We start from the raw sequence: 21933 nt of genomic DNA on the forward strand, positions 1-21933 counted from the left end.
CAAATGCACAAAATATGAACACAATTTTCAAGCTCCAGAAAAGGGCCATAAGAATAATAACCAAAAATATTTGTTGAGGTCATTCTAAAAATCTGTTCAAAACACTGGGGATTTTAACTGTTCATTGTGAATACATTTACCACTCAGTTGTACACATCAAAAATAACATTGGTAATTACTGCACAAACAGCTCTGTCAATGACCATGCTACAAGAGATAGACTCAACTTACATTTACCAAGAAAAAAATAGACATAAAACTCAAAACAGCATTTTCTACCAAGGAATAAAACTGTACAATAAAGTACCAAAAGAGATTAAAGAAATTGCAAAAATACACTTATTTAAAAAGGCAGCTGAAAACTACCTGCTATGCAATACATTTTATACATTGATGGATTACTTAAATAAAAGAGTAGCAGTTTGATAAAAAAATGTTACACAAATAAATAATAATAATAATGATTATAAAACATCCAACGTTCCACATAACACCTTCACTTTACGTTTTTTTCCCTTCTTCTTTTCTTTCTAGAAATACTTACCACCAAGCTATGCATAGCACAATACTAACACTTCTTCCACCTTCTGAGCTCAACATCTCACTCATAATGGAGGATGCTGAGTCAGTTTTTCAGGATAGCAAATGGGAAGTTGCGGTACAGAAAATGGCCTACAGATCACCAGTGCGTGTGTGTGTGTGTGTGTGTGTGTGTGTGTGTGTGTGTGTGTGTGTGTGTGTGTGTATAGTGAGTGAAGTATTATGAAACAATGTGCATATAGTGTGTGCAGTGACTGATAGTGAGATATGAGTGAACAGTGTGGCATTAAATTATTTGATAAGTTACTGTAAAAAAAGTATTGTATACCAGGAATAAATCTAATGATTGTCTCTAATTAGAAGTCTGTAAATACATGTGTACATGAATTAGCTTATTTTAAATTGGTCTAAACTTGTAAATACTTTGACATGTCCTATATCCTTGTAAAAAGAGCTCTATGGATGAATAAAGCTACTACTACTACTACTACTACTACCACATACTCGTTAGCTAACTGGCCCTCTTGAATTTTCTCACATATGAAGTGAACACAAACATCAATGTACTTTGATCTCTGGTGAAATTCAGGATTTTTGTTCAGTTTAATGGCACTTGTATTATCAACAAGAGGAAGAGTAACACTCTCTAGTGATGAAATTTCTTCACAGAGTTTGAGTAGCTGTGTTGCTTCCCTTGCTCCTTCACTAGCAGCCACATATTCTGACTCAGATGTTGACAGTGATATGTGATGTTGTCACTTACTTGCCCATGTAATTGCTCCTCCAAAAAATGTTGTAGCCATCCCGGTGACTGATTTGAGTTGCTCAATCACCAGCACAACCAGCATGAGTTCAAGTTTTCCATTTGTATGGATAGCTAGCTTCCTACTTTGTGCCCAATGACACTGAACCTTTTATATACTTTAGAACCCTTTTCCCAAAAGACCAGTGATTTTATTAACAATTGTCTAAAAATTCTGACACATATCTCACTGCAAACACTATATTGGGCCTTGTATCAACAGCTAAATACATAACACAGTCAACTGCTTTACCGTATGGAGCATTTATTGGTTAACTATTGGACAACTCATCTAATTTTAAATATTTCTGGATTGGTGTTGACACAGAATTTGCCTCCATCATTTTAAACCACTGAAGCATATCTTTAGCATAACTTTCTTTATTAATCTCTACTGATCCATTCTGTTGACATGTAACATTAACATTTAAGAAATTTCCTAGTGGCTCTGTAGTAATCTTAAACAGACCGTGAATTTCCTTTAGGAAAACTTCAATGTCCCATCAATTTATCATTGAAATCTTCTTACTAGAACAGGCAGGGGTCAGCCTTACTTTTCCCCAGGCCCAAGGTTCATTATCAAGTCCTTGAACCATTGCTCCAGCACTTCAGACATCCATATGAACTTTTATGAAGCTTGCACAAACAATCTGATTCAGCAGTAAATCTCTCAGGCTGCTGGGGGCCACTCAGAAAAGCAGATTTCTCATCTAACTGCACCAAGTGAAAATGCTTGCTAGAAGTAACACTCATAACTGCTCAGATTGTGTTGTAACTATCAGCAGAATTAAATGTTTCATTACATCAATACCTTCCTGTTGACTAAGTCCATGAACATCTAGTCTTAGCTTAAAGTGAACAATTTTACCATCAGCTTTATGCTTACTTCTGTAAACCAAATGGTTTCAAAGTCCATGTACCATGGCCCTCCAATGAAGCTATTTCCTCCTCCATTGCTTTTCTCTACTGTTGATGGTCTACAGACTTAATAGCCACTGTGTAACTTTTACTCTCCTTTACTTCAGCTAGCATCATTTTACTAAGGTGAGTTGGTTTCTTCGGATGTTTTCTATTTATCAATTCTTTCACACTAAAACTTGTTTCTGTGGGTTCTGTAAACACAATTGCACAATGAATCATCAATTGTTTTTCATTCTTTCCATCTGAAAATAATGCCATTGTCTTTCCAGTTTCCTTGGGTTCAAAGACAAACAGCCTTGCTCTAAATAATTCAGTTTTACAATTCAGTCCACACGCAAAACCCCCCATCAATGCCATCAGAATAGCCAATAATGGTTCCTGGTTTATGTTTTGGATCCCATTTCTTTTGTCTATCCTTTGGAATATGAACAAAACCATTTATTTAAAAAAATGTGAAGCTTATTTAGCTGTATTGTCTTTCCAGTTAATACATTGCAGTGTTTTCTGCCATTTATATGATTTGTACCAGTTCTTTTTAACACATAAACATATGTATTTATTGCTTCTGCCCAAAAAAGCTTAGTTGAACCCTGAGCTAGAAACATGGTTCAAGCCAGCACCTGCCCTTTTCCAAAAGACAGCCCTTTCTGTCTGTGTTTATACAGGCTAAGTGCTTATTTCACTGCCAAAGCAGGTCAGGCCACCACTGAGGAAAAGTGTGCAAATGGTCATTGCTCACACGTCAATGTAAATCCACAGATCAAATAGAGAATGCCCAGCTGCCCAACAAGCTGTGCTAGATGTTCACGAGAACGCACCAGAAAGGAAACACCTGCAAAATGTAAACGCTTCCACAAATGAGGACACTGGTGCAAATTATGATGAATTGAGAGATGAGCTCCGCTCTCTCTTTAAAACAGTCAAAGAGTTGCTCCAAACTCTTCCCATCATCTTTGTGATGACAGTGCAGATGGCCTTCTGGCAGTTCCTTCAGGACAAGGCAGTTGACATCTGTCTCAGCCAGGAAAACTTCTTAAAACCTTCCGTCCATGTGCAGTCAGCAAATTTCATTTGTCATCGCACTGATAGGCCTGCAGCAGGGGATGGCACTACCATCAACATGAAAACCTTGCTGAAACACCAACCTGTACAGCTCCCACAACTACCAACAATTAAGGCCACTGCTATTGCGGTAGAGACACTGTCAGTTCAGATTACATTTATCTCTGTTTATCGGCCACCTGGAAGGCCACTAGAACCATGTGATGTTGAAGCATTACTGTCTCTTCATGTCTCTCCAAGGTAAACTTTTTATCACAGGGGATTTTAATGCAAAACACTCTGAGTGGCATCCCAGAGTAACAAATAACAATGGTTGCCGTCTACTGGGTGTAGTTTGGCGGCACAATGCAGCAGTTTTAGGACCATATGACCTGAAGCACTACCCAAATGATGCACATGGTTCAAGCCAGCTTCAGACCACTTCTATTGGTACACCCAGCACCTCTGTTCTGCTCTGGATTTGTGGTGATGAGTTGTACACTACTTAATTTAATCAAATTTTTCGCTTCAGTATTCTCAAATTCCCATCCACCATCACAATGAAATGTTTTTGGTAATCAAGCACAAAATTTTTTCGCAATTTTCTCTGCGGTCTCAGACTTCTGCTCGAGAAAGTATACCATGCTTAGTTTGAAAAATCACAGGTATAGCACACAAAATATTCAGCTAGCTCATCCCAGAAATTTACACTCCATAGGTCCACACAAAACAGAGTGAATCACTTCTCCAGGCTGTATAGCATACTGAAATTGTGATTGAAAACTGCTGTGATACTGCTTCCCCTTAACACGTGCCTGATAAAATTCTTTGCCAAAGTCTTCATCTTCAACACCATGTTGATGCAAGAACTGTTGAACATGACTTTGTTCCGATGACCCAAGCGTCCATGCCAAATTTACAGAGATTCTTTTAATGCAAGATTTACCTCAGGATTATAAGGATGAATTGGTTTCGTCATTTGAATCCACATGTTGAATAAATTGCCATTGCATATGTGTGCCAGAGACTGTAACAAGACCATTGTTTTGGAGCTCACACTTGTCTTATGATGAATTAAAGACTAATCACTTGTCCATAGTAGATGATACAGGAAAGATGTTGCTCTGCCTTCCTGGACTATATAAAACATTATTCATGTAGCATAACTCTCACTCTGCATCATCAAAAGCTTTCAAATAATCAGTCGTTTTTCCTAGCCCACAGTCTAATCATTGCCTATATGTATCTGCAGAGGTTTTGCAAACTTAGTAAACAATGTGTACCACTCAATTTTCTTAGCCATGTGATTTGTCACTCCACAACCAGCAATCCAAAAGTCCTCATCTAATTGTATTGTATTGTATTGTATTGTATTGTATTGTATTTTTATTGATCCAGGCAATCATAGTATTGTACAGCTGTACATATGATATTGGACAGGTCAAGAGAGCTATTTACAAGTAATTTTTACAAATTGATTTTTACAAAACAGTTAACACAAATCATAGAATTGTATGGTTGTACATATGATATTGGACAGGTCAAGAGAACATATTTGCAAGTAATTTTTAATAAATTGATTTTACATTATTTTGTAATGAGGAAGTTAGCTATCTTTAACAAAACAGTAAATACAAATGTTGTATAGTAAAATACAAACAGCCAATACAAATGTAATAGTAAAATACTCCAGTACATTTCATAGAAATGCACAGTATATAATAATCCAGTATATTTCATAGACATGCACAGTATATAATTTTCAGACCTAATTGAACGTTTATCATAAAATTGTTTACGATTTTAACCCCTTTCAAAAAAATGATCAACTGCATAAAAGCAATGGTCCAAGAGATATTTTTCTAACTTATGTGTGAAGGCTCTTGGGTTCTTTGTTGCTTTGATTTCATTTGGTAAATTATTATACATTTGTATCCCAACATTTAAAACACTTTTTTGGTAGCAGGTAGTTCTGGACTGAATCATATGTAGGTCAGATTGCTGCCTTGTTGCATAGTTATGAATATCTCCATTGAACTTTAATGTGCTTAACAGATAGTTAAAAAGCCTTATATTATCATCATTAAATTGCCTTTGCATTTTAGTTATTGTGGGATATTGTCCTATGTAATTTAAATTCGCCATTAGTATTTGAGCTTCATGGTCACTGTAACCTGTGCTGATGACTTCGATTGAGTGGTGTAGTTTGTCTGCGTTTATGAAAATCTGATCTAGAGCTGTTTTTGAATTTTTTGTGACCCTGGTTGGTGTGTTTACAGTTGGGGATAGGTTGAATGAATTTGTAACATTCAACAATTCATCTTTGTTTTTTTCCAGGTGTGAGGAAGTCAATATTAAAATCTCCACTTATTAATAGATTTTTGTTTAGTGAGTGAATTTTTGTGAGTAGTGCTTCGAGGGAGTGATCGAAGGTTTGGATGTTCCCATCAGGGGCTCTATATACATTGAGTATCAATAGGTTATAGTCTGTTAAGATAATTAAGGAGAATTCAAAGTCTGTTTCTATTTGCATATTATTGTACTTTGTGAGGCTTTTGGAGCTTCATTTTTTTTTTTTTTTGACATAGATTGCTTTACCACTTCCCTTACTTTTGTTCCGACAAGAATAACCAGCTAGAGTAAATTCGTCAAGTGGCATTTTTAAAATTTTGTGTTCTGTTAACCAGTGTTCAGTAATACAAAGAACATTTAAGTGTGACTTTGTTTTTTGGAAGAGGTCTATTTCTAATAACTTATTAAACATTGACTACACATTATGGAGTAATATTTTAAAGGATAATAGTTACTGTTTTCCAATGGAATGATTTTTGACACCATTCACCAGGTTTTCTTGTAGTTTTGGTTCATGAAGATTTTGCTCTGCATCTGTTTTCCTTTGGTTTGCTGCTAGCAGGGAGCTACTGTTGTTCTTGCCGATAAAAAATGCTGGCTGTAGGCTGGAGGTCTGCATTTTCATGTTGAAGATCTTGTCACAGTTTCCAGTGGTACTGATTTGGAGTGTGGCTGCACATTTTTTGCTGTTTCCACTTGGATGTCATGGGCTGATTGATTTGTGGCACTTGACGAAATTTTTGCATAGGATGTTGGTGGTGAGTTGGTGCTGACTGTGGATACCTTCTTCTTTTCTAACACTGTTTCTGATGTTTTCCTTGATGATCCTGACTGCATACCCACTTTTGTTGTTGTTACCGATGGCTCTTCAGCTTCTGGTGTTGCTGTTGGTTCAGCTGCAGTATTGCTCATTCTTCTGAGATTGTCCACCAAATTAGCTTCATTGGACCACAAATATGTTTGATGTCCTGGTGTAATACGTTTTATGGCACTTCTTGTTACCAGTGGACTTTTGATGGGATTCAGCACATTAACACACAGATTCTTTTTCCCATATTTATGTAAGTGTACTTGTTGCTTCACCAGTGAAAGCCTGGTCAGGCAGTTCACTTTTATTTTGGTTATGGATATTTTTTGTTTTTGTTTGGCACTTGGACACATTGTTTTTTAATACAACCAAAATATTTAAGCTTCATTTTCTTTGTTGACTTTCATGCTTATTTGACAAAGTAACATTCCTAGCTGTGGCACCATCTGCATTTCTTGTTCCTTTAACACCTGCTTTGGTAGTGAACTGTGCAATTATTTTATTTATTTATTTATTGTTCTGTGGGACCAAATTAAGGAGAAGTCTCCATGGTCATGGAACGAGTCAATACATGAAATTATAACATGGTAGTAGAAACAGATAAAATGAAATATAAAAAACATATTCAGGCGACAAGTCGCAAGTTTAAATAAAGAAAATTAGCAATGTAACACTGGAATTTGCTTAATTTTTTTAGCTCTTCCAGGAGCTCCTCGACAGAATAGAAGGAGTGCGCCATGAGGAAACTCTTCAGTTTAGACTTAAAAGAGTTTGGGCTACTGCTAAGATTTTTGAGTTCTTGTGGTAGCTTATTGAAAATGGATGCAGCAGAATACTGCACTCCTTACTGCACTAGAGTCAAGGAAGTGCATTCCACATGCAGATTTGATTTCTGCCTAGCATTAACTGAGTGAAAGCTACTAACTCTTGGGAATAGGCTAATATTGCTAACAACAAATGACATTAAAGAAAATATATACTGTGAGGGCAATGTCAGAATTCCCAGACTATTGAATAGGGGTTGACAAGAGGTTCTCGAACTTACACCACATATAGCTCGAACAGCCCGTTTTTGAGCCAAAAATAACCTTTTTGAATCAGGAGAATTACCCAAAAAAATAATACCATACAACATAAGCGAATGAAAATATGCGAAGTAGACTACTTTTCGTGTTGAACTGTCACTTATTTCAGATACTGTTCTAATGGTAAATAAAGCAGCATTTAGTTTCTGAACAAGATCCTGGACATGGGCTTTCCACAACAGCTTACTATCTATCCGAATGCCTAGGAACTTGAACTGTTCCTTCTCGCATATAATATGTCCATTCTGTCTGGTCAAAATATCGGTTCTTGTTGAATTGTGAGTTAGAAACTGTAAAAACTGAGTCTTACTGTGATTTAGCATCACATTATTTTCCACAAGCCATGAACTTATTTCATGAACTACATTTGATACTGTTTCAATATTACACACAAGATTTTTCACTACCAAGCTGGTGTCATCAGCAAAAAGAAATATTTTTGAATCACCTGTAATACTAGAAGGCATATCATTTATATAAATAAGAAACAGCAGTGACCCCAGCACCGATCCTTGGGGAACACCCCACTTAACAGTGCCCCATTGGGACTGAGCATCACTACCACTCCCAATATTGCGGAGGATTACCTTCTGCTTTCTGTTCTTAAAGTAAGAGGCGAACCAATTGTAAGCTACTCCCCTTACTCCATAATGGTCCAACTTCTGCAGTAATATTTTGTGGTCAACACAGTCAAAAGCCTTCATTAAATCAAAGAAAACACCTAGCATTCGCAACCTTTTATTTAATCTGTCCAAAACCTCACAGAGAAAAGAGAATATAGCATTTTCAGTTGTTAAACCATTTCTAAAACCAAACTGTACATTTGGCAGCAAATTATGTGAATTTAAATTCTCCAGTAACCTTGTATATACAACCTTCTCGATAACTTTAGCAACCACCGATGGCATAGAAATAGGTCTAAAATTGTCAACATTATCCCTGTCTCCCTTTTTATAAAGTGGCTTCACTACCGAGTACTTTAATCATTCAGGAAACCGACCACTCCTAAAGGAAAAGTTACATACATAGAACAATACTTCAGTATTCTGCTAGATACCCCATCATATCCATGAAAGTTCTTGGTCTTTAGTGATTTGATTATTAACTCAATCTCCCTCTTGTCAGTATCATGGAGGAGCATTTCAGGTAACAGTCTTGGAACACTTTTTTCTAAGAGCGCGATATGATTCCTCGTTGGGACTAGGTTTCTATTTAGTTCACCTGCTATATTCATAAAGTGATTATTAAATACTGTACATATATGTGACTTATCAGTAACACAGACATTCCCACTACGCACTGGTTCTATATCCTTGACCTGTCTCTGCAGACCAGCCACTTCCCTTACGACTGACCATATGGTTTTAATTTTATCCTGAGACTTAGCTATTCTATCTGCATACCACATACTTTTTGCCTTCCTAGTAACATTTTTAAGCACCTTACAATACTGTTTGTAATGGGCTGCTGCATTTAGATTTTGCCTGTCTCTAACGTTTTGATATAATTGCCATTTTGTTCTACAAGATATTCTTATCCCTCTAGTCAGCCACCCAGGCTGCCTGTTTGTGCTAGTACCCTGTTTAGAACCTTGTAACAGAAAGCAACTTTCAAAGAGCATGAGAAAAGTCTTGAGAAAAGCATTATATTTATCATCTACTGTATCAGCGCTATAAACATCTTGCCACTCTTGTTCCTTAATAAGGTTTACAAAGCTCTCTACAGCAACTGGATCAGCTTTCCTAAACAGTTGATAACTATATTTAACATGTGTTGCAGCATAAAAATCTTTTAGAGTTAAAACTTGTGCATCATGATCTGAAAGGCCATTCACCATTTTGGTAACAGAATGCCATTCTAGTAATGAGGAGTGAACAAAAATGTTGTCTATGGTTGTTCTACTGTTCCCTTGCACTCTCGTTGGAAAGAATTCAGTTTGCATAAGGCTATATGAATTATGGAGGTCTACCAGCATCCTTTTCCTTGCACAATCACTTATACAATTAATGTTGAAGTCACCACATATAACTAACTTTTTGTATTTCCTATAAAGTGAACTAAGAACCTCCTCTAGCTTTAGCAAAAATGTTGTGAAATCGGAGTCTGGGGATCTATAAATAACAACAGTTAGCAGTTTAGCTCCATTAAATTTAACCACACCTGCACAACATTCAAACACCTTTTCAGTGCAGTACTTTGAAACATCAATTGACTCAAAAGGGATGCTGTTTCTCACATACATGGCTACTCTCCCACACCGCAAAGATCTCCTAGAAAAGCTGCCAGCCAAACTGTATCCTGGTAAAGGAAGCCTCTGAATAATCTCCTTATTTAAGAAGTGTTCAGATATACCAATAATTTCAGAGTCAACGTCTATAAGCAGTTCATTAACTTTATCTCTAATACTTTGTATATTTTGATGAAATATACTAATTCCCTCATTACTCGGATACCTAAGCTTTGTCAAAAGTGGTTCCCTTGTTAGAGAGACTTCCCTTAAGCAGGAATACCTATCAGCTGACTTCAATCTAAAAAAGGTGCAGCTCTAACACCCACTACTGCAGGAATTTTCCCATGAGTGATCCCACCACCCCCACCTATGCTGTCACCTATATGCTTTGCCAACCTCCCCTTCCCATACCTGTTGAGGTGCAGGCCATGTCTAGTGAACCCCGTCCTGCTGATAGACTCCACCAACACCACTGAAATGTGACCCATGCTTTCTGTCATCATCGCACCCCCAAGTCTCATGTTATTATGCCTGACGGCTGTATTAAGATGAGGCTGATCGTGACGCTGAAACAGTTCCACTAAATGCACATTCGTGTTGCCAGTCTGAGTGGCTATCTTTTCCAGGTCACCATCTATGTCATACTCCCCATCCCTATCAATACTGTTACCAGCCCCACCCACAATCACTTCCTGATCCTCTTTAGTAAAGTCCCTACATAACCCCCCTATGTTAACAGTCACCTGAGCCAGTCCTGCATTAGGTTTCACAATGCTGGTGACCTGGTACTCACTCGCCAACGCTTCCTGCAACTGCTGGCCTACACCTCTGCCATGAGAACTACCTAACAGCAGAACCTTCTTCTTCCTCTTCGACTTTGCAACTGTCCTAGCCACCATAACTGCTGAGGTCTGCTGCATACTTCCTACATCTACAGCTACTAGAGATTCCTCTCCACTATACTCTGACAGTTGGTCATATCTATTGCAACTTGTCTCAATTCTTCCTGCAATAAGTGTGACAACTTTTATCAGATATTAACATGTCAATTAAATGTTTTAGTGTCTGTTGATCTTCAGATCTTACCCACCATGACTGTCAGGCAGTGTTTCAAGTGCTTGCTTCATTAATTATGATTCATTGCGTTTCACACTGAGTTTCTGCATGCAAAGAACCAACTTTTCTAAATGAGCAAGGTGTGTCACCATGTTGCTACCTGCAATCATGTGGAAACTGAAGAATTCTGACTGAACAGCTTGCTATGTTATCTGTTCAGACACTACATGTAACTTGCCCCACATATTTTGCACACTCTCACATGCAACCAACATTGCCATGACTTTTGCTTCAACAGTTCTGATATGATATGACTTCCAAATAATCAGCTTTGTAGAATGCTTTTAGCATAGGATTAAATGCGTTTGCAAGTAACATTGTGGAAGTAAGTTTCATTATAGTTTTTCATACAGAAACTTTATTGCCAAAATGAGTACAAATGGCCTCATGAACTGTGTGCCTTGCTATATTTGTTGACATAGTAACCACTGACATTGAGACATTTGTCACAGCAGTCAGTTTGAAGAAATCACTATTAGAACTCAGTGCCCCACTATGCAAGGAATTGTTGTACAGCCTGCTTTACCTTAGCATTAGTTTGGAAGTGACATCCCAAGAGTGCGGCTTTTAATGCAAGGAACAGGTGAAAGTTCAATGTGACAAGATCAGGACTGTGGGCTGGGTCATCCACTCTCTTCCACCTAAAGTGACAAATCTGATACTGTGTGAGCCTTTCTGCGTGTGGTTTTGCACTGTAACCACAAGCATTGCATCTATGCTCAGTAGCCCTGGTGACCCTGCTGTCAGTACACACCCACCTGCCATCATGATGTATACTTGAATAACTTCAGGCACGTCTGTCTGCTGCTATTGTCTCTTCTTAAGCACTCTGCACACACCTCATTCCTCGTATGCTGACACCCCATCCATCTTTGAACTAGCAACAGGTATGGATTCATGTGGTATTTGTTGGTGTAACCTGGTGTACCATCTTCTCCTTCAAAAACAATGACAAAACATACTTTTGGAATGTCTCTCATAGATGTCCTGTTGTAGCATCTGCTGACAAAGCAACCAATTTTTTCACATTGCCAATACACACCTCATATGTGCTGTCTGACTTACATAATATGTTTTGTACTGAAAATTTCCATATGGTCCATTTTTCAGCCTCACTCAGTTTTCAATGCCATGGATATCAACTGCATCCCGTAAAACAGTTCAGATTTATAACTGCAAAATTTCCACATGAGAATTTGCTGGACAATTATTCAGATAAAACAAAAACTGTGCAACTCACACAACACATGCAAACACATTTCTGATGCCGCAAGATGTACAGTTTCTTTACGGAACTTGTTACTTATGACTGGGCTCATAACCTACAGTAGAAAGGCGAACAAATGGGGACAACTTAAAGAACACACACATCATAGTTTTGACAATGTGACGTGTATTTAGGACAGCCACAAATCTGTTATGTAGCAAAGTGTTTAATATAAACATTTCACTTTAACAATATGAATATGACCTTCATTACACCAGAAGATGTAATGGCCACCAGAAACTCTCTAAAATAAATCAGTTCTATGGCCATGATAAAATATCACAAAAGTTAATTGTGGTGTTCTGAGACTAGTACATATTACTTGCGAAACCAATCATTTATCACTGAAACATTTCTTGATTGGCTGAAATGTACTGAAGTTAAGCCTCTGTATAAAACAGTAAATAAAGAAATACCAAAAAACTTCTGTCCAATTTTGCTACTGCCAGCATTCCCAGAAATATTAGAAAAATAGTATACAAGAGACTTTTTAATCATCAGCCTTTACATATAGGTTGTCAAAGTCACAGTTTGGATTTCTAAGGGATTCAGATACTGAGAAGGCTGTTTGCACACAGAGTCTTTAATTTGTCAGGCAGTAAATTACATATTACTAGTGCATTTAGTGATCTGTCAGGGGTGTTTGACTGTGTAATTTACAATATACTTTTACGTAATCTAGAATATACGCACAAGCCTGTTTTATTGTAAAAGTCATCATCTAACAGGGAACTACATACATGTGGTGTCCCACAAGATTCCATCTTAAGATCATTACATTTTCTTGTGTGCGTTAATGACCTTACGTAATTAACATTAAGAGATGCCAAGTTTATTATGTTTGCAGCTGGTACAAGCATTGCAATAAATAGCAAATCAAGTTTAGTCTTAGAAAGAGCAGTTAATGGAATTTTCATGTGCATGGCACATTATGTGCAGCAGAACTTGTAAGAGGTCTCCTCCATGTATCTATCTAAAATGTGATATGAAGTAGACAAAAGAGGCGGATCATTTAAAGTCTTAAGTTTAAAAGCTGATGATAAATTAAGTTGGAAGGAACATACCACAGAATTTCTGAAGTGCCTAAACAAATGTTTAGGATGTCACGCAAGCTCATCACCAAGCAAAGCCAAGCTCATGTTATTTGAATCAAACATATATGAAATTTGTCATAAATAATATATCTCTTTCAAACAAACAGTTCACTTCATGAAATTACCACTGGAATTCAAAAAAGCAACATGAAGTCACTTATTTTGTTTCAGAAATGCGTTTATTATTCAGAAACACACATTTTCAATGCAAATAAATTTTGAAAATATGAAAAATATACAGAGCTACAAGATCATAATAATTATCTTTGCACTACAGTGTATATATATTTACTTGTTAAATGAAAATATAATTCAGATGTTTTGATTTACTCCATATTCATGAAGAGCATTTCATGTAAGATCTATGGAACTTCCACTGACTTGGAAATATGCAAGTAAATGATTTTAAATGGGTTTCTGTAAATGTGCTCTTATTCACTCTCCTTCTTAAATAAGGATTTGTGAAGAATTTTGTAGAGGCTATGGAGAAAGGATCCACAAATAGTGTATCTCTTTCAAACAGATAATTCAGTTCATGGAATCAGTACTAGAATTTAAAAAAAGCAACATAGTGACTTATTTTGACCCAGGAATGTGTTCATTATTCAGTAACACACATTTTAAATGAATTGCCCAGTTGCAAAAGTGACTATGTGACCAAAAATCAAAAACTGAGTTAGAGGCACTTTCTTGTACAGGTTTTCACGGTCTATGTAATAATGTATCAATCAGGTTTCAAAAATGGTTCTAAGTATATTAAAATGAGGTGCAAAAATTGTGTGCAGGTGCAGAGGTGGCTATGTTTTCCTCATGTTAGGTTACAAAAGCAGCCAAATCCTATTCGGTTGCAAAAGAGGCAGAGTCTTAAAGAAATAATGGCAGCCGACAAAGGGTATGGTTGCTGAACTGGACATATTGTCTCGTCACATGCAACACTTTTTAAAAGTTCCAATTTTTAGCTACATGTGACTAAAATGTTTGGGTTGGCAGTACTGGGTAGATTCCCATATGTCTTTGCTTCTATTGCTACATTGTTGGAAGGAAAGTGCAAGAAGGCATTGTTATATGATAAAAAGACCTACCAGCACACTCGTTCCACTGTGTATTTTAAAACAACTTTGTAGGCAGTTTTATTGTAGCACAGTTGGAAATGGACAAGGATAACTAAGAGGAAATTTCTGGTATTGAAGTACATTTTGATGAACCCGGCAACAATGAAGCTGAGATTAGCATTAATGATGAGAGGGAAGATGCCACGAGAAACTCCACTTCTAGGAAGAGAAGACGGAATTTACAGCAATGGAAACAAACCATCGCGAAAAGGAAGAGGTAAGGAAGACCACTGCTTATAATAATATTCAAATTTTCATTACAGGTTTAATGTTGTTGGAATGAATGACCTAGCAACATTACCTGACCTTTTCTGGAACACATTTCTTGTAAATTCAACATACATGGAGACACATTGAACAATTGAAGCTGATTGAAAGTCACTATTATAGAGGAAAAATGCTACCTTATCAATATTTGCCTGGTGAATTAAATATAAAAATAATGTGGGAACGTTCTGTGACAAACATCCTGATCTGGATGTAAAGTATGACTACTACCGGACAATATTCTGCAATAATTTTAATAGTGGCATCAGAACACCTTATATTGACACATGCTCTACATGCTGCCAGAAAAATTTAGTCCTTCCAAAAGTCCCAGATCAAGCAGCTTATTATTCCAGACAGATGAACTTATATAATTTCACCGTTTGCTGAGGTTCCTTTACGGGCAATCAGACAAAAGACAATGTGACTTCATATGTTTGGCTGGAGAACAAATTTGCAAAGGGGTTGAATCAGATTGCTTCACCTCTTCATCACAACTACTTAACACCAGTCCTCTTTACGGATCATGTTGATGTACTGGTTCCTGTACGCTACTCTAGTACATGTAGAGAGCATTGAATTGTGGTTCCTGATTGTCGGTCATTCCTTTATACCCTCTGACACGAGTTTTTGGAGACATGGAGAAAACTGAGCATAATCGAAAACCCTGTCTGTGTAATGGAAAAATTCACCACTGTGGTGCATTTGGGGTCAGACAACTGCAAAGTGAGAGACTGGAAGAAGATCGTCACTGATGTCATAAAAGCTCCGTGATCCTGGCACTTCCAGTTTCAAAAGTCGAAGAGAATTATCATTACAAAGACAGCAAACAGAAAATTATGTCTTGTCCAAGGAGAAGCATTCTTCAATTTTGAAAGTTGAGAGCCGAAATCTATTATTAAAAGAGGCAAACGTGTCATGAAAGAAACTCTTCCTGAGGAGATTCCAAAAGGCGTCCCACTGAAAAAAGTTAAAATTATGGGTGCCAAGTGGCTCTTAGAACTACACTTAGGAGAGACATGGCCTGAGGAGGAAAAGTTAAAATTCTACACTGATGTTTTTGAGCAGCAGAAGATCATGGAAACAGATGAATGTCAAAATGGAGAGGATGAAGGACTTGATTTTGAGCTCTTAGATGATCACAATTCCCCGAATATAGCTTCAATGCTTTATACTTTATTTTACCCTGTGATCGTTTCTTTGCAATATTTCATTTTCCCAAGATTTGTTTCCAAAGATTTCTCACTTTCATGACAGGTGTTAAAACTGAATTCAGTGGTGAAGTTATTAATATTGTACCTTGTAGTAGTTCATGTTTAGTTTTTTTATGTAAAGGTTTCAATCTTTTTAAACATCTAAAATAAAACAGTATTTCAGCACTTTGTTCATTTAATTTTCTTCCTTTCACATTATTTTAGTACACTACTGTAGTCTACCATTCTTACCATCATAGGCAGATAAGCACCGGAATTAATTTTTTGGCAGCATACTTCGGTAGCATATTGGCGAGGCATTTGTTTTCATGGAGAACAATTTGCACCCCGATCGTGCACGTCTTGTGAATGACTTCCTTCAGGATAATGACATTGCTCGACTAGAGTGGCCAGTATGTTCTCCAGACATGAACCCCGTCGAACATGCCTGGGATAGATTGAAAAGGTTTGTTTATGGATGATGCAACCCACCAACCACTCTGAGGGATCTATGCTGAATCGCCATTGAGGAGTGGGACACTCTGGACCAACAGTGCCTTGATGAACTTGTGGATAGTATGCCATGATGAATACAGACATCCATAAATCAGGACCACCACCTCTGAAGGTCTTGCTGTATAGTGGTAGAACATGCAATTGTGCTTTTTCTGAGCAATAAAAAGGGGTGGAAATGATGTTTATGTTGAGCTCTACTCCAATTTTCTGTACAGGTTCTGGAACTCTTGGAACTGAGGTGATGCAAAACATTTTTTGTTGTGTGTAGATGAAAGACTGCTATAGTGGGAAACTACTACTGATTCCTAAAATAAAAGACAATGCATAGTACAAGAAGCAGATTTGCAATGAAGGAAAGACATTTTAATCTGAAATATTTCTGGTGAATTAAGAAGTGCTAATTATTTATTAAAAGCTTTTTATGATAAGACTGAAAATGTTTGCCTTTTGTTTTTTATAAGACAAGATATTGAACTCACTCATTATTTGATTGTTTCTATAAGTTAAATTAGTATGTTCAGTTTGGTTATGTGCATGTGAGTCCATTAATGAATTATTTAAAACAATTTTACACACTTTTAGATGTACTGAATATCTCAGTATGATATTTGTTTACGGGTTTTATGATAGAAATTCTCTTGCTATTTATAAGAAATACAAGGAGAGTTTTATATCTGCAGAGTACCAAACTGAAGGCTATTTAGTCCAGTTAAATTTTGATTAGAAACAAACCACTCTGCAGTCAATAAATTATAGAACTATAACAACTGTCAACTTCTATTGGTATCCACATTTTAAACTATGGCTAACAGTATCTCAGTATGGTTTATATCCCTTACCTACATCAGTGGTTGCAACACTTGTAGGTAAATGATGAAACTCAGTGATTGTAATTTTGGCAATGGGTAACTGCTAGTATTTGAGTGACTGTGTGAATATCATTAACTGAGGAAGTCTCTTCCACATGAGATGGATTCAATAACTCATATCAATGATTCATTGCGAGTTCACATAGCATTCTGAAAACATATTTTCAAGATTTCTTTGTAAATGTGTAATGTTGTGCAATTGACAATTGGTTGACTGGATCTACTGTCCTATTGCGTTTCACAAGGCTCATATTTGAGACTTCCTGCAACATGAATTGCCAGTGTTATTGAAAGAATGGCAAATGAAAAAGAGGCAGACTGCTTTGATAATGTAGCTGTGGAATCTCAATTGGTTGTAGTAGTATTCCTCCCATGTGAAACATTCAGATTCCTGAAATACAGCAACCACCAAGCTTGGATATATGGTTAAATGAACTTTTTAACACAAAACTGTTCTACTAAAATATTTATAATTCCTCTGAAATATTGTTTATACTGTCAAGAATACACATTTGAATTTCATCTCAGGATTACATACAATGGGCTACCATTTTATTTTTACATTGCATTTGACTGGCAGTTTCATAGGTAATTGAAAAGAATTAAGTTACTAATGTCACATATCATCACACAGTCACACAAAAAATTTGTACAAAATTTGAGCAGGAAACAACTGTTTTATACTAATAATACTACTATACTATTAATAAGGAAGCTAGTTGATATGTATTACAACAGTAGATTGACATTTTTGGTCGTTATTGTTACAGACTGAAAACATATCTTCACAAACAACATAGAGTTATGTGTAAACAACACAGTTATACTCATAACCTAGGAGTCAGAAAAACAATTGCACTAAACACACACACACACACACACAAATATTTCTTCCTTAGGTGCTAGATATTTTCAACTCTGTCTGTACAAATCTTTGTCAGTGTTGCCTTCTGCTATTAATAATTTGTTTGACTCCTCACTTGTAGCAGAAAGAGTTTGATGTTCCATTTCTGTTGTTCTTTGTGTCAAGCTTCTGAGTTTGATATTGCACAGTTTCTGTCTTTGAAAACATTCAAAATTGAAAAGCCAGCTGACTCCCAAACCAAAGATAAGTGTCAATATGATTGAGATAAGTGAATACCAAAGAAATGATATTTTGTATGGATAAAAAATCTCATCATTAATCCTGAAACACAAATGTACAGTTAAAATCTGTGGAAGCAGAGGAGATGTATAAGTAATTAAACATGTAGGCCTATGTTCATAAGCAGCAACAGGAGAATGTGTTACACACCTTACATATTGTGGCAGAATTGTTGTATTCTTTGAACAGTTATGCGTTGAAACAGGAAGCATGTTTGGGACATACCCTTTTTCAGATGCTATGTTGCTTCCAGTAGCTAACCATGCTGGTATGCCAATACCAAATATCATTCCAGCTGCTGCACCCTACAAAATAATGAATGCTGCATCTACACTCGGATAAAAGTGATGAATATTTTTTGTTTTAGTTTTATCAGATGTTATATATGCTGTGTACTCTAAAATGAAATGCACTGATTTCTTGGATGCTTGTCATTTACATACGTGTTCATGAAATAATAATTACTGATGACTGACATGATAAAAATACACTGAAGAGCGATAGAAACTGGTACACCTGCCTAATATCATGCAGGGTCTCCATGAACACGCAGAAATGCCACAGCATGATGTGGCATGGACTTGACTAATATCTGAAGTCATGCTGGAGGGCACTGACACTATGTATCCTCCAGGGCTATCCATAAATCTGTATGAGTACAAGAGGGCTGAGATGTCTCCAGAACAGCATGTTGCGAGGCATCCCAGATATGTTCATCAATGTTCATGTCTAGGGAGTTTGGTGGCCAGCAGAAGTGTTTAAACCCAGAAGAATGTTCCTGGAGCTACTCTGTAGCAATTCTGGATGTGTGGGGTGTCATACATTGTCCTGTCAGAATACTTAATGGACATGAATGGATGCAGGTGATCAGATGGAATGCTTACATATGTGTCACCTGTCAGAGTCGTATCTAGACATATCAGGGGTCCCATATAACTCTAACTGCACATGCCCCACATTATTACAGAGCCTCCACCAGCTTGAACCTTCCCCTGCTGACATGCAGCGTCCATGGATTCATGAGGTTGTCTCCATACCCATACACATCCATCAACTCGATACAATTGGAAACAAGACTTGTCTGACCAGGCAACATGTTTCCAGTCATCAACAGTGAAATGTCAGTGTTTATGGGCCCAGGTAAGGTGTAAAGCTTTGTGTTGTGCAGTCATCAAGGGTACACGAGTGGGCCTTTGGCTCTGAAAGCCCATATCAATGATGTTTCATTGAATGGTTCGCACCCTAACAGTTGTTGATGGCCCAGCATTGAAATGTGCAGCAATTTGTGGAAGGGTTTCAATTTTGTCATGTTGAATCATTCTCTTCAGTCATCATTGGTCCTGTTCTTGTAGGATCCTCTTCCAGCTACAGCAATGTTGGAGATTTGATGTTTTACTGGATTCCTGATATTCATGGTATACTCGTGAAATGGTGGTATGGGAAAATCCCCACTTCATCGTTACCTCAGAGATGCTGTGCCCCATTGCTCATGCCTCAACTATAACAACATGTTCAAACTCACTTAAATCCTGATAACCTGCCTCCGTAGCAGCAGTAACCAATCTAACAACTGTGCCAGACACTTGTAGTCTTATATATAGGTGTTGCTGACCGCAGTGCCATATTATGCCTGTTTCCATACCTCTGTATTTGAATACACATGCCTATATCAGTTTCTTTGGCACTTCAGTGTAGCATAAAAGGATTACTAGCAATACATAGCAGTACAAAAAGTGATGCTGTATTTCCTTATAAATGCTTCTTCCAGAGGATGATACCTCTCGTCATCCAAGATAATGTATTTTGGCTGGTTATAACTTTTTTCATTGTTTATACAGCTAAAGACACAATTTATGGGAGAGAAAGTAACTTTTCGAGCTGCTTTGATCTTCCTCGTGATTTACTTGGAAAGTGTCACTATAGTTACTTTGACAACTTGTACACTATCCCAGATTTGGTTCACAATCTAACAAGTAAGAGCGCCAATGTTATCAGCACTAAGCAGCAAAACTGAAAGGAGTTCCCTGACTTCAAGGAAAATGACAAACGGAAAAAGGGCAAATACATAATGGCATACAGAATCAATCAGATTTTGACAAAATGAAATGACAAGAGAGATGTAGTGATGATGATACATTTCAGGAAGTAAATTCAAAGAATGGCATCACACAAAAGCCTAGTGTTGTCATGGATTGCAGTACCAATATGGGAGGCATGGAAAGGAGTGATTCCCATCTGTAAATCTACCAAATGACTAAGAATAGTATGGAAAAATATTCTTGATAAGTGTCAGGGAACAGTAGGCCATACCTTATGTATGAAAGCATGCTTTTGTGGCAACATCCATTGATAAAATATTCTCAGGTTCAAAGCTGTGTCAAGTGGTTAACTGTGTACGAGCTTTCGGCAGAGACCTCCTCTGACATTGTCAAGTGGTTGATTGTCATCTGATTGCCTCTGTCATGCTTACATAGCTGTGCAGCAATCAGTAACATCATTGGTGCCTAGTCCTGTGCCATGTAGGGCAATGTTTTGGTTGCGTGACCGCCGCACCCGCTTCAACTCCCCAATCACGGGAGCCCAGGCTGTACTCAGCTCCAATCCAACATCTTTATTGAGTATGCTGTCCAATGTTTTGATCTCTATTGCTTCAGTAGGCAGAAACACCTTTCATGTTGTGTGTGATACTGTTCAGTGGTACTGACACTCTGACTGATATAAAACTGTCCACACCCACATGGTATTTTGTATATTCGTGGTGTTCTGAAGCCTACATCATCTTTCACAGGTTTCATTAGTTTCCAGATCTTTGTTGGGAGCCTGCAGACAGTACTGATTTTATGTTTCTTCTGGATCTGGCCAATTCCCTCCCTGGTGTCCTGCCACCTAACAAGGGCAATGCTACTGTCCTAATGGAATGAGGCAACTATGACATGAAAATCCTGCTGACATGCAGGTTCCATGGATTCATGACACTGTCTCCAAACCCGTACACACCCTTCCACTCAATACAATTTGTGAGACTTGTCTGACCAGGCAACATGTTTCCAGTCATCAACAGTCCAATGTCAGTGTCGACAGTCCAAGGTCGCTTTGTCTCGTGCAGTCATCAAGGGTACGGTATGTGAGTGGGCCTTTGGCTCCAAGATCTCATATCAATGATGTTTCATTGAATGATTTCCACACTGACACTTGTTGATGGCACAGCATTGAAATATGCAGCAAGTCATCATTGGTCCTGTTCCTGCAGGATCTTTTTTCAGCCACAGTGATTTCAGAGATTTGATGTTTTAGTGGATTTCTGATATTCAGAATACACACAATACACTTGTGAAATGGTCGTGCAGGAAAATCCCCATTTCATTACTACCTTGGAGATGCTGTGTCCCATTGCTCGTGTGCTGACTATAACACCACATTCAAACTCACTTAAATCTTAAGAACTTGCCGTTGTAGCAGCAGTAACTGATCTAACAACTGCATCAGACACTTTTAGTCTTATATAGGCATTGCTGACCATCGTGCCATATTCTGCCTGTTTAGATATCTCTGTATTTGAATATGCATGCCTATACC

General features: G+C 37.4%; 1 protein-coding gene across 3 annotated transcripts in view; it reads right to left on the reverse strand.

Annotated features, from left to right (window-relative positions):
- Positions 1–17466: 17466 nt before the first annotated feature.
- The window catches only part of LOC124555441 (sodium-coupled monocarboxylate transporter 1-like), a 370650-nt gene continuing 366183 nt past the window's right edge, over positions 17467–21933 (reverse strand). For 2 of the 3 annotated variants that reach the window (XM_047129351.1, XM_047129350.1), the window contains exons 13-14: positions 18508–18662; positions 17469–18399 (exon numbers count right to left, since the gene is read on the reverse strand). In XM_047129351.1, the coding sequence (XP_046985307.1) occupies positions 18126–18399; positions 18508–18662 (429 nt within the window). In that variant the 3' untranslated portion in view covers positions 17469–18125. Of the gene's footprint in view, positions 18400–18507; positions 18663–21933 lie in introns of all 3 variants that reach the window. The other variant, XM_047129349.1, reaches the window with a different exon arrangement.

This window comes from Schistocerca americana, chromosome X, assembly GCF_021461395.2.
Source record: "Schistocerca americana isolate TAMUIC-IGC-003095 chromosome X, iqSchAmer2.1, whole genome shotgun sequence".
Classification (NCBI taxonomy): Eukaryota; Metazoa; Arthropoda; class Insecta; order Orthoptera; family Acrididae; genus Schistocerca; species Schistocerca americana.